At 37.8% G+C, this 13,923-nt stretch overlaps 1 protein-coding gene across 9 annotated transcripts in view; it reads right to left on the reverse strand.

Moving 5' to 3' along the window:
* celf4 (CUGBP, Elav-like family member 4) overlaps positions 1-13,923 on the reverse strand; it is a 1,378,019-nt gene that overhangs the window by 49,675 nt on the left and 1,314,421 nt on the right. For 8 of the 9 annotated variants that reach the window (XR_010017340.1, XM_063042779.1, XM_063042778.1 and 5 more), the window contains 2 exons: positions 9,075-9,155; positions 4,247-4,390 (listed from right to left, as the gene is read on the reverse strand). Coding sequence is in view for 8 of the 9 variants with exons in the window: in XM_063042779.1 (XP_062898849.1) it covers positions 4,247-4,390; positions 9,075-9,155 (225 nt within the window). In the remaining variant the exon portion in view is untranslated. Of the gene's footprint in view, positions 1-2,585; positions 4,391-9,074; positions 9,156-13,923 lie in introns of those variants that run through there. The other variant, XM_063042775.1, reaches the window with a different exon arrangement.

The following is a 13,923-nucleotide window of genomic DNA, read 5'->3' on the forward strand; positions in this document are numbered from 1 at the left end:
TTTAAATCCTCAAAGATGACAGTGTGCCTGTTTTATCTGCTTGAATTGCTGAGGGTGGAGTTTTTTAGTGGAGAAGTGGGGCTATTGAGATGATGGTGCAAGGGCTGCAAGGCAGGATACCACTGCAATTGGAAAGAAATGTGCAGAATATCTGGTAATTAAATGTATAATAAATGTGAGAGAAAATACTCCACAGTTTCAACTTCAGGAAAAAGAATTAATTAAATTGATTAAATTAAACAACTAAAGTAATTCATGATGTGGTAAATCTTGGTTTCAACTTAGCTATGATGTGAGTAAATCTGATGACCATAAGAGTGCCAATGAAATATATTGCATATACAAGGACAATTAGGGGTAGTATTGAAAGAAAACTGGCCATTAAAAGCAAACCTTTGATTTTTTTCTTTTTGTATTTAAATATTGCAAAAAATGGCTTGATTTTATGGAGAACATTTAATTAAATCTTTATCTCGAACAGGCTATGTGACATGGAATCTTTAGTAGATTTTATATGCCCTCCTTATAGGGTCCTTTCTCATAGGATAGTTCTGTTATTAATTCTTGCGATTGTGCCTGGTACTGGATTAACATGGACAAATCATTACATTTATGACAAGATTAGAAACCTCCTGTAGGTTAAAAGGAAGATTTTGATAACTGTGTGAGATTAGTGCCTGTATACATTTTTGATTATTAAATTTGTTGGTGCAACCTATTTGAACACCACTGTCAATATGAGAGTGTTCCAATGACCAACACTGAATAACCATGGAATTAATACTCTTTATTGAGGTGCAATCTCTTTTTTTAATGATTACTCCACTGGAACAGTGCAATTAACACTATTGACCAATCACCTCCCTTTTGAGGATTAAGTCCAACAGTCTTTCAATCATATAGTCATATAAACATCCAGAATCACAACACTTTTCTGCTCACTAAGTCTGCTCTGTTCATCAACCACTATTTATAGTAATCGTACAAGAATTCATTTCTGTTACTTTCCCTCACAGTCTCATCAATTGTCCAAGTTCTACCTGCTTGTAAATGATGAACAATTTATATTGGCTGATTAACCTAGCAACCCACGCATCTCTGCGATGTGGGTGGAAACCGGCAGAACCTGAGGAAATCCACATGGTCAATTGGAGAATGAGCAAACTCCACACAAGTACCACTGAAGGTGAGGATCGAACCTGGCTCTCTAGTGCTGTGAAGCAGCAACTCTGCTACCTGCACCATTGTGCTGCCCATGGAACAATTTACGTGAGACTGATTAGGGCTTCTGCTGCTGATTTGCACAATTACTTGCGGATCCAAAAAGGAAGTTTATTAAAATGAAATCATCTGCATAGTTCTCAGTAGGGTACCCTTTCCTAATTAAGTCAAGCATTCAAAGAGTTTAAATCTCAACAGTTGTTAGGTTCATGTGGTTAAAGAGACTTGACTCGCAATAATTTACTATTGGCCATATTGAAGAATGGAATTCAAATATGAGGTAAAATTCTTCTCTCTAAGTTTAACTTCTGCACTTTTTACCAATGTGTAATTCACAACCCTATGCCCAAGTTTGTTCAGAAATACTGTGAGAAAAACTTCCTGTTCTATCCAACAAGAAATTTCCTACTGATAATGGAATAGCATTTTGATTAAAAAGCTGAAGTTCTGAGACAACTCAATGCATTGGCAAAACAAGTCTCTTCACTCGGGGGACAGGGAGAAATAATTTTTTTATCAGTCTAGTTCCACTAAGGAATGTCTTAGCACAGCGGCAAATGCAAATATACACAGAATTTGAAAGCGGATGGGCATTAATCTAATAACACACAAATCTTTAGGGATTCTTTTCTAGCCTCATGAGGTCTGGCAATCCCATTTTGAAGGTTATTATTTTATATAAGTGTGATGGTTAACTTTCATTCATCCTTACAACATATAAAGAAAGATTTTAAATGTAACCAAAAGCCATGAAAATTACTGAGTTGGGGATGCTTGCATTAACTTTTCAGGTTTACGGTTAAGTCACTGCACACCCCTACAAGATAAGCAGACAATATCCAGCTGATGTGACATTTTTAACCTTTATTCTAATTAGTTTCAATTAAGTTACTCATTCAAAATGCATTCTATATTGCTCAGACATAATAAATGCCAAATGTTGGTTTGGAATTCTGTGATAACCCTTTGAGGATTAGAAAAGAGTTTTCCACCTTGAAAAGTGTAAGAAATTAGAAGATAATTGCAGTATCAGGATCACTGGGTTTCTGCACGTTATTACAAAATTTGGAGCTCTGCAGAATATTCCTGTTTCTTCACAAGTTGATTATTTCTGTTTGGCAGAGTTCTTCAGCTTTGCAGCAATACAACAGAAATCCTTAAAGGGTTTAAAATACTGATTGGTCTTTTGGGGAACTCAGAAAGCTGAACAATTAGATGCGTAAATTATTTTACTTATTTTGCAAATTCAAAAAAATAACAAATTGACCAAAATACACTTTGGCTACAATACATTATCACTTCTGCACACAGGAAAGATCAAAATCTCACTGTGTGCCATAGGTATGGACAAATTCAGAGGGTCTTTATTGAGAATAGTGGCAATTGCCATAGAATAAAGCTTTAAAGAACCACAAAAGCCAGATATTACCTTTAGCTTTTTTATCTAATTACAGTTGTTCACAGACGGATTTTGTAGCATACACCAATAGAGCATTTAATTTCTTAGAAATAACTTTAGCACTTTGTATTAATTTTATTAGTGACATGTGCACCACATGATGATATACAACAAAGCCCATGTTACAGCAAAACACATTTTGAAAATCGATGTTCCTTATTTTAACAAACATACAACTAGTAATGTGCAGGAAACCACCAAGTACTGAAGGAATGGTTTCTTTTAGAAATCAACTGCTGAACATTCTATGCTTAGCAAGTTGAAACAGTATAAATGATGAAATATTTTGATGTTATCTTTTATTTATAAGCCTCTCTGCAATAAGTATGTTTACACAGCATACTAGGTCATTCTGTAGTACTACAAAATGTGCTAGATTAGGCCATGAAATCAGTAGAGAAGTTTACAGTGGGACTCAGTTACAGCTTTTGATCCTGTTTGAGAATTTTTATCTGGAAATTTCAAACATTATTTTAAGTCGTCTGCTTATAATCATCAACAAATTTATTTTGTATTTTAAGTTTGTTCCACTGTGTACAGGTTAACCGAATAAATATCTTATTTCCTTGAATACAAACGACTGTCTTTATCTCACAGAGCAAAACTTAATCTCACATGTACCTACTGAGCTTGGTAAAGGCAGCAGAAAAATAAAACACAAGAACATACAACCAATACATAAAGAGTTACTTTATGCAGGAGCTTTGGTGGTAACTTGTGATTGGTCCTTTCAAGTTTTTAATTTTGGAAAATCTGGTAAATTTGGAACCATTGATTTATTAGACTTTAGACAACACAAATGTGATTTACTTTAATAAAAATACACAGTGATAACAGTAAGGGCCTGGGAGCTGCTCAGATGTGAACCATTCACACCATATATCTCTGAAAAGGAATCTTTTTCAATAATGACCAAATTCATGTTAAATCCAAATTGTAGCTCTTCCTGTTCCCTCATACAGCTCGATGGCTAAAGTGATTGATTCAGCTAAAACCTTTCACTTCACTTTCTCGATAAATAGCAACCCAAATCTAAAAACATGAGCTGGGTGTATTCAGGTCCCAAGATCGCAGAACCCAGCACATCAATTTAATCTAGAAACTACTCAAGTTTAGCTACATCTCATTTTCAAGCCAGGGTTTGTGCTTGCTCTAAAACAGTTTTGTTAGTCGGAAGATCGTTGATTTTTATGATTCTGTTTAGGTTTTCAGTAGCAAACAATAACTCTATGTACAAAGTGTATTCAAGGACTTTGTTCTATTCAAGGAAATACAGTATTCTGCACATCTACGTACAAGGGCATCTGGTTATCTAAAAACAAAGCAAGAATATTATAATGTTTACTATAATTCAACCATTTTCCCTCAGCAAAATATATTGTTGGTTAAAACCCCATCTGGGTTGCTGAGGGGAAAGGTTAAGCAATAAACTACAGCAGAGCAGAATCTGATTATGCAATGATCCATATTTTAGACATAATTATTTCAGTGTATTGACACAAAATATAGTTTTTTAAAACCATGTCTGACAGAATAGCAATTGAACATTTTTTTATCTGTACCCACCAAAGCATTTACTTTGGTTTGTCGCTCGGTCCACAAACACTTTTGAGGAGATGACATTACCAAAAGGCAGGAACATTTGCATGAGCTCAGCATCTCCAAACTCCTGAGGAAGGTGATAGATAAAAAGGTTGCAACCCTCTGGACCTGCAGAGAAATGATTGCACTGTGTTGAAAAGATGGGCAGATTCTACAGAAATGGAAGTCAGTAAAATAAACAGCTCAATTCCTAAGCCTGTTTCAAAGAAGAGAGCAAAAAAGTACATTAAGAGCTCTACATTTCTAAGCATTAGTGAGAGATACATAATGATGTTTGTCAATTCCCAAACCTTATTATAATACACAACAGACATCAAAAATCCTATGGTAAGTATTGTGGCTTCAAAGTTTTATTGAAATATTGGTCTCTCAGTTTATTAGTGAAGTTCAAAGTATATGTTTGTCCTTTAATCAGTTTATGTGTATCGATTTTTAGATTAAAAAAATCTCACAAAATTCACAGCAGGGATTCAAAGCGGAGAACTCCAGTCTTTGCCTGATCAGTACTTTGGCAGCAGCATCCAAAGATATGGGCTCAAAGACTAACTATACATCTCTGTACTGCCACTGTGCTATTTGGTGTAATTTGCATCTCATCCGTCTTTGTCACAGAAGTATTTGCTCAAGACAGGGTTAGTAGGAAGCATTATATCTCTGTCCACTGCATACCTCTTATGGAAGAGATGAAGTCATATCTTCACTTTGAGGATATCTTATATTGTGCTGTGAGGGATGACCATTGTCTTGACCTTTGGGACCGATTCAGAACAAATCAATTCAAAATTGGGATATCTGTGAGGCGTTTGGCATTAGAAGTATTCTACCACCATCTTTAACCTCATTATATCTTTCACTCTAACCATCCAGCCAGAAAACCAAGCCTCCTTCAATGGAAACTGTAGAGGACTATGTCAGGAGCAGCATCAAGTTCAAATTGAAAATGAAAGCCTAACTAATAAAACTATAAGATTACATGTTTCAAAATTACAACCTTTTCTGGTTCCTCTCTTGATCCTAAATCATGCCTTGATTACTCCTGTCCAATGCTTACCTGGCTGCCTTCCCTTAACCAACTGATTATAAACTTAAGGCCATCTAAAACTCCACTATTGGTAACTATTCTTGTTCGCATATTCTCCCCAAAGCATGCTGACAAGTAACAGCTTGACGTTGAACTTCTATTTTTGTTTTCAAATTCCACGGCTCTTAATCATTCCCAAGGTTAATCCTTCTAACGTTAGTAGTCATGACTTCAGCAGCCTAATTCCCAAACTCTGGAATTTCTTTTTTAAGCCTTTCATTCTCTTCCTTTCACTCTCTCCCTCCCCTTTAAGATGTTCCTTAAAGTATTCACCATGGCTTTGATTATTTCAACTTTTTTTCATCTTTGTGTCGCAGTATAAAAGCTTATTTGATAACTATCCTGTATAGTTTTGAAAAGTTTTACAGTACTAAATGTGCTTTGACAGTTGCTGTTAATGAGCATTTAGCTCAATGGTTATGTATATGTGGTTGTGTACAATATGAACTAATTGAGAAGTTTGAATGGTAAGTAATATAATTTGCCACAATAATTATTTTCAATCATATCTAACAATGCTAAATATATTTTTTTCCAAAATGCATCAAAAATTAATTAAGCTTTCTGGTGATCCTGCTGTGCTATTTTCATATTCAAATCAATGTCAAAGCTTTAAACAAACTAGTCCATCTTGCAGCTGAGTGGTCCATTTTCACTTCAATAAAATGCATTACTCTTGGATTTGTATGCAAGATAGAAGCTTATCATTTCTTCTTTTAAATGGTAAACTGAACTTTAATGAATATGTGCTAACCAGTATTCCTCTGCCTAATGTGTAGACTCATTTGCCAAGCTTGAATTTCTAATGTGAATGCAACTTTTTCTGGCAGAATAGTGATCTCTGTGACATTTCTCTGCAAATAAAAATGTGAAAACATACATGACATTGTCTGTAAAATAAATCTTTAGTTCCATTCACCAGCCCTGTTATTAACCTTTTTGTAAGCTTACAGCATCTTACAGCACTCTAACGTTGTGTAAGGACCTAGCATTCTTAGAGCTAATTATTTTCCAGAGAACCTCTGAATTGAAGTAAAACTTCTATCACAAAATGCATCCTATTAGATTAGCCAACTGTTGCAATGTAGAAAATGCAACCAAACTGTAGTGTAAGACAAAACTACATCTGGACTGTGTGATGCAAAGCTGGAATAACAGTTTTGTATTTAAATATGTTAATTGATCGTAATTGCTCCTGGAGTACTGGTTATAGTAAAACTGGCAAGTGCTATGTTCCTGAATTGCTGAAGAAGGTACAATAATATTATTAATTCCACTCAGTGTTGCAGTATGAGACCTCCCTTGGCTTTCAGGTACAAAGAACCTTTAACAGGAAATGCAAGAATTGTTGTCTGAGAGGTGACGGATTGGTTAATGCTATACGTACAGATCCTTTCAAAAATAGATGTTTCAGTTCAAAACTGAAATTCTGCTTTGCTAACAATTTCTGTTTCTTTTCCATATTTTTCTTCATGTTTAAGTAGCAATGCTGAAGTTAATAAGAGTGGATGGGTAATGTTATGAAAAGTGTGTCTAAATTTGGGGGAGGATATTGTGAAGTAAGTTAGACTATTGTGAATAATTAAAAATAGCGTGGAATGGTATTTGAACACAATTAACAGAGCTGCATGACTCACAGAAATGTTTTACGTTTGGTCTGCATTAAAATCATTTTCTCAGTGTTTCCAATACTGACCTCCATGAAAAGGTTGCACTTACCTTCTCCAGTACCACTCTATGGCTTAGACAGCTGTCAAAGTTTTCAAAATACCATGAATGTTTCTGACATTCAGAAACATTCAAAAACATTATAAAACTATTTAGAATAGACTATTGAACAAATTAAAATATATTAAAATTTATTAAAAGAAACAAACTGGATTACAGTATTTTAAAACATAGTTAAATAAACCAAACTGCAAGCTGTGAGGTAATGTTGAAACTCTATAAAACTGTGACTGAACCATACTTGGACCATGTTTAGTCCTGGTTGCCTCTTCATAGGAAGGACGTGAAAGCTTTAGAGAGGGTGCAGACGAGATTTGCTAGGATGCTGACTGGATTAGAGAGCATGTTTTATGGGGAAAAGATTTGAGTGAGTTATGAAATTTTCTCTTTGGAGTGAAGGAAGATAAGAAGTGATTTGATAGAGTTGTACAAGATGACAGGAGACATTGATAGAGTGGACAGCCAGCATCTTTTTCACAGCTGAAATAGCTAATATAGGAAGTTTAATTTCAAGGTGACTGGAGGAAAGTATAGAGTGGATATCAAAGGGAAGTTTTTACACAGAAAGTGGTTAATGCTCAGCCAGGAGTGGTGGTACAGGCAGATGCATTGGAGGATCTAATTGAAACCAAAAGAATATTGAAAGGCCTAGATAGAGTGGATGTGGAAAGGATGTTTCCAATAGTGGGAAGGTCTAGGACCACAGGGCACAACCTCAGAATACAAGGACGTCCCTGTAGAAAAGAGACAGGGAGGGATTTCATCAGAGGTTGGTGAATCTGTAGAATTCAATGCCACAGATGGGTATATTTAAAGTGGAGGTTGATAGGTTCTTGATCAGTAAGGACATCAAAGGTTATGGGTAGAAGACAGGAGAAAGGAGTTGAGAGGGATAATAAACCAACAATAATTGAATGGAGAACAGATTTGATGGGCTGAATAGCCTAATTCTGCTTCTATATTGTGTGGCCTTATGGTACTACATTTGGGACATTTAAGAGACTCTTAGTGAGGCACATGGATGAAAGAAAAATGGAGGGGTAGGAGGGAAGCTTTAAATTGATCTTGGAGTAGGTTAAAAGGTTGGCACAGCATTGTGGGCCAAGGGGCCTGTACTGTGCTGTACTGTTCTATGTTCGAAACTAAGCAGAATCACAAACTTGCCTTAATCCTTTGCAGCAGTTCACCACCACCAAGTCTGACACACAGGATCTTTAAAGTGGGATCCCAGTGTAAGTGGCTGGGATCTGCTACACCCTCCTCTGCTGAACTCTGCGAATCCAGCTCCTGGCAAGCTCAGGATTCGTATGGAAATCCCAAATGTGCCAACACCCCTACATTGAACTTTTGTCATTTCACTGCAAGATCCACTGGATACATAAAATAGGGCAACCTGTAGTTGATGACATGGTTACTTATTTTTGCAGTGACTACAAAATACAATTACAATATTTAATCTACAAATATGATATGGAATCTCTTATCTAATTAAGCAGCCTAACTTTAGGTCGTGGTTATATCATGAAATTGCAAGCCACAAACATATTACAACCGGACATTCAGATCCTCTTGTGCACGCCGATGGAAAATGAAAGACCCAGTCATGTCCCACCTTTCAACATTTTCACTGGAAGGTAATCTGCCAAACCTGGACTAATTTTAGATTAAGCAGCTGCCATCTGGGCAATCAATGCCAATTTGAACGGGGTGAGTACAGTGTCACTCTTGGACTACAACAGTGTCCTGGTTTCTGGCATCGCCTTAGTAATGGTGGACCAAAACGAGATGTTAAAATATATGAAGTTGAGGAACATTCCAAGTCATTGTACTTGTACTTTTGACCCTCCAAAACTTGGACCTGTAATTAACTGAAGGCCTTATGCTTGATTAGAGTTTCTCCCTGAGGTCTTTTGTCATATCTCAATATCAGCATATCTTCTTTTGTTTGTCTATTGTGTGTAATGAATATAATGAAAAACTTACCCTCTCTCTGTTGCTGGGGTATCATTGGAGGTGGCTGTGGAAAGGCTTGACTAATCTGGCCATAGGCGGCAGGATAGGCAGCTGTAATACAGAGATGGTGTTTCATGTTAGTGTTTTGTATAGTCACACTTAACAAGTTAAATGTTCAAAAGTGAAAACCCATTTAAAATATATGTAATATTTACCAGTGACTTTAGCATAGTATTCATTAAAGATTAAAGACTACCTTTATTTGTCACATGTACGTTGAAACATTTAGGGAAATGCATTGTTCTTTAATAGCCAACGCAGTCTGAGGATTGTGCTGGGGTTATGCAAGTGTCGCTACGCTTCCTGTGCCAGCATATCACGCTCTCAATTTACTAACCTTAATCTGTATGTCTTTGTAAAGTGGGAGGAGACTGGAGCAAACCCACACGGTCATGGGGAGAACGTACAAACTCCTTAGAGACAGTGGAGGGAAGTGAACTTTGATCACTGATTGCTGGCACTGTAATAGTTTTACACTAACCACTACACTACTCATCTCTGATTTGATCATCGTGAGTGTGCTTCATAGGTCAGCTGATTTATTTAGTCTTACAAAGGCGTTGATAAACAATCTCAGTGATTCATCAGTACCAGTGAGTGAGAATAATAACTAATTGCTTTTGTGTCTAATTGGAAATCACCTTTCAAAATATTTAAGTTAGGCTAATAGCAACAAAGCAAGTTTTTGATAATCTCCAAAGAAAAGCATGACTTATGACACCATGAGAGGCAGCAACTTTTTTGCTAACACACATCTGAACCTAGCTCATTAAAAACTCTTTCATATCAGGGAAATGCGATTTTCCTGCTAAGCAAATGGAAATCAATACAAAATAAATGGCAGCAGACAGTGACATTTCAATATGATGATATTCCCCTATGTGAAAGTGCTATAATCATTAAAGGTCTGGGTAAAATTATGGTTGTTACAAAACTTTAAACATCAACGAGATTGCGAAGATCAATATGGTTATCTGTGGCCTTTATCAATTGGTTTGGAAATGCCTGGGTTTCTCTTCCCATGAAGTTTCTGTAAGTAGCCACAGCTTTTGTTACGTATGACAGAAAACAGATGATAGCTGATTACACAATCATTATACACCCTACCTAACTTTCTTCTACAGTAAAGCCAAATCAGTCAAGTAGAAATCAGTGGTTAGCTGTAGCATGTTATTGACTGTAGTATGACATCAGAGAATAGTTAAATTCTCCCGAAGCAGTGTTTACTTTCAACCACAGGCAAACTCTTTGAATTATGTTGTTGTTGCTCCATTACTAAGAAGTAAAGATCACTAATGAGAGAAGGACTTCTCCTTTTCACAGCCCCATCTCTGTTCTTTAGTTACTGCTGCTACAATTAGCTAACAGTAACATGACAGAGATCTAAACACCAGAACATTTGTGTTGCTGAGATATATCCCAGGATGCACTGGGACACATAATCCGTGACGTAACCTGGGGTCATAGGATGTTTCAGGTATTTCAGTGTCGACCCGGCCAAGTTTGATCAGGCCCTGGATTGTGTCCCAGTAGCATTGGTCCGTGGGTCACACCTCTTGATCCACAGCCATCTGGAGGCTCGCTCAGCAGCCTCTGTGACGGTCTTGATGGCTTTTTTCTTTGCAGCTCCCATAATGCTAAGGAGAGGGTCCACAGTGAACAGCCAGCAAAACCTCTATAGGCTCACATTATGCCCTCCACACCTGGTCCAGCATTGCTCCACCAGAGGCATCCGTTAGTCTTGCAAGACCATGGATCTACGCCTGGAAAGTCTTCACTCTCCAGGGCGCAGGCCTGGGCAAGGTTGTATGGAAGACCAGCAGTTGCCCACGCTGCAAGTCTCCCCTCTCCACGACACCAATGTTGTCCAAGGGAAGGGCATTAGGACCCATACCGCTTGGCACCAGTATCGTCACAGAGCAATGTGTGATTAAGTGCCTTGCTCAAGGACACAACACATTCCCTCAGTTGGGGCTTGAACTCACAACCTTCAGGTAGCTAGTCCAATGCCTTAACCACTTGGCCACGTGCCCACACAACTGCTCCACCAGCTCCTGGTATTTGGCTTTCTTATGTGCAAATGCCTCCTCAACCTGGTCTTCCCAAGGAACTGTCAGTTCTACCATGACCACCTCCTTCGAGGTTTCTGACAGAATGTCCATGTCAGGCCTCAGTGATGATGATGTGATGAAGTCAGGGAATTTTAATTGCTTGCCAAGATTGACATTCAGTTGCCAGTCAGATACTGTGGCGAGCAAGCATTATTCCAACAATATCTGCTATCGTTGATTGGTTCACTTCAAGTGACTCTCTGATTTGGTTAATTGAAATGTTGAGATTTCAAGATTCAAGATTATTTAATGTCATTTCCAGTACACAAGTGTAAAGGAGAACGAAATAATTGTTACTCTGGATCTGATGCAGCAGAAACAACACAATAAGATAAAGAACACAATAATAAAAAACACACAATAGATTGATTGTAAAGTACAGTATGTCCATAGAGTATATTTATTATGTATATTAGAGTCTGTACATAAGGTGACTGACAGGAAATGATAAAGCTGTGGTGGTGGGGAGTGTGGTGGAGTGGGTTAGTGGGTGGAGGTGTTGATCAGCCTTACTGCTTGAGAAAAATGCTTTTGAGTCGGATGGTCTTGGCAAAAGTTTGGAACGATTACTGTTATTTTGATAGCAACACACACAAAATGCTAGAGGAACTCAGCAGATCATGCAGCATCTATGGAAAAATAAAGAGTTTACTTTTCTGGCCGCAATCCTTCTTCAGGACTGAGAAAGAAGGGGGAAGATGCCAGAATCTAAAAAAAAGTTATTTTGCTAATTCTTCAGTAATGTGGAGAGTATAATTTTTTGCTGGGAAGCTCACACATAACGAATGACAGAGCCAACCAGCCATTTCTCCAGCCAACTCTTTGAAAGACCGATCCAGTTAGTTCTTGTCTTTTCCCTAAACATCACAAACTTTTCTTATTTCAAACATGTATCAAATTCCCTTTAGTAATAGTAATTAAAGGGCAAACACATACAGATTTTATTCAAACCCCAAATTAAAAGCTGATGATTTAAATTTGTTCCAGTTTAATTGATGCCCCTAAGTTTCAGATTTGTTACAAAAGTCAGCAGACTTGTTAAATTGTCTTGAATTATGGTGACATAAAAACATAAACATCACTGAAACAAAAAGTTGTTGACGAGGGTTGTTATGATAAATTACTGTTTTTGGTCAACAGTGATGCATCCTGGGTTCAGCATGAAAACCACTGAGCTCTTTTTAATGACTTAGATTGAGTGCTTTGAATAAAATTTTAAAATTTATAGATTATATTATACGGTGTTGTGGTAAACAGTAAGGAAGATAGTAGAAGACACAGATAGGCTAGTGGAGAGTGTGGATAAATTGAAGGTAAAAATAAACATGGAGAAACTTGGGATGATATATTTTGGCAGAGAGGAAAAGAGTTGAGGATATTGACTAAATGCATGGCTGAGAGACGGGTGCAGGGGGCAGGGCTTCAGATTCTTGGATCATTGGGATCTCTTCTGGGGGAAGTATGACATGTTCAAAATGGACAGGTTACACCTGAACCCAAAGGGGACCAATATCCTGGCGGGAAGGTTTAATAGAGCTGTTTGGCAGGGGGATGGGAACCGGAATGATAGAGCGGAGGAAGGGGAAAACAGAAATAAATCTAAGATAGTGAGCAGTAAAGATGTCAGGAAAGACAGGCAGGTGATGGGGCAAATTTGTAGCCATTGGGACGAGTTGCAGTGCAATAAAGCTGCAGCGAAATCAAAGCGAAAAGTACTAAATACTGGTCTTAAGGTTATACTTAAATGCACGCAGCATAAGGAATAAGGTGGATGATCTTGTTGTACAGCTACAGATTGGCAGGTATGATATTGTGGTCATCACTGAGACCTGGCTAAAGGATGCATGTCTCTGGGAGCTGAACATCCAAGGATACACGGTGTATCGGAAGGATAGGAAGGTAGGCAGAGGGGGAGGCGTGGCTTTATTGGTAAGAAATGATATTAAATCATTAGAAAGAGGTGATATAGGATCGGAAGGTGCAGAATCTTTATGGGTTGAGCTAAGAAATCGCAGGGGTAAAAGGACCCTGATGGTAGTTATTTATAAGCCTCCGAACAGCGGCAGTGATGTGGACTACAAATTACAACAGGAAATAGAAAAAGCTTGTCAGAAGGGCAGTGTTATAATAATTGTGGGGGATTTTAACCTGCGAGTGGATTGGGAAAATCAGGTCGGCACTGGATCTCAAGAGAGAGAATTTGTAGAATGTCTGCGAGATGGCTTTTTAGAACAGCTTGTTGTTGAACCCACTAGGGGATCGGCTGTACTGGATTGGGTATTGTGTAATGAACCGGAGGTGATTAGAGAGATTAAGGTGAAGGAACCCTTAGGAGACAGTGATCATAACATGATTGAGTTCACTGTGAAATTTGAAAAATAGAAGCCGAAATCTGATGTGTCAGTATTTCAGTGGAGTAAAGGAAATTATAGTGGCATGAGAGAGGAACTGGCCAAAGTTGACTGGAAAGGGACATTGGCGGGAAGGACAGCAGAGCAGCAGTGGCTGGAGTTTATGCGAGAAGTGAGGAAGGTGCAAGACAGGTATATTCCAAAAAAGAAGAAATTTTCGAATGGAAAAAGGATGCAACCGTGGCTGACAAGAGAAGTCAAAGCCAAAGTTAAAGCAAAGGAGAGGGCACACAAGGAAGCAAAAATTAGTGGGAAGACAGAGGATTGGGAAGTTTTTAAAAGTTTACAAAAGGAAAC

Source organism: Mobula hypostoma, chromosome 3 (assembly GCF_963921235.1).
Source record: "Mobula hypostoma chromosome 3, sMobHyp1.1, whole genome shotgun sequence".
Lineage (NCBI taxonomy): Eukaryota > Metazoa > Chordata > Chondrichthyes > Myliobatiformes > Myliobatidae > Mobula > Mobula hypostoma.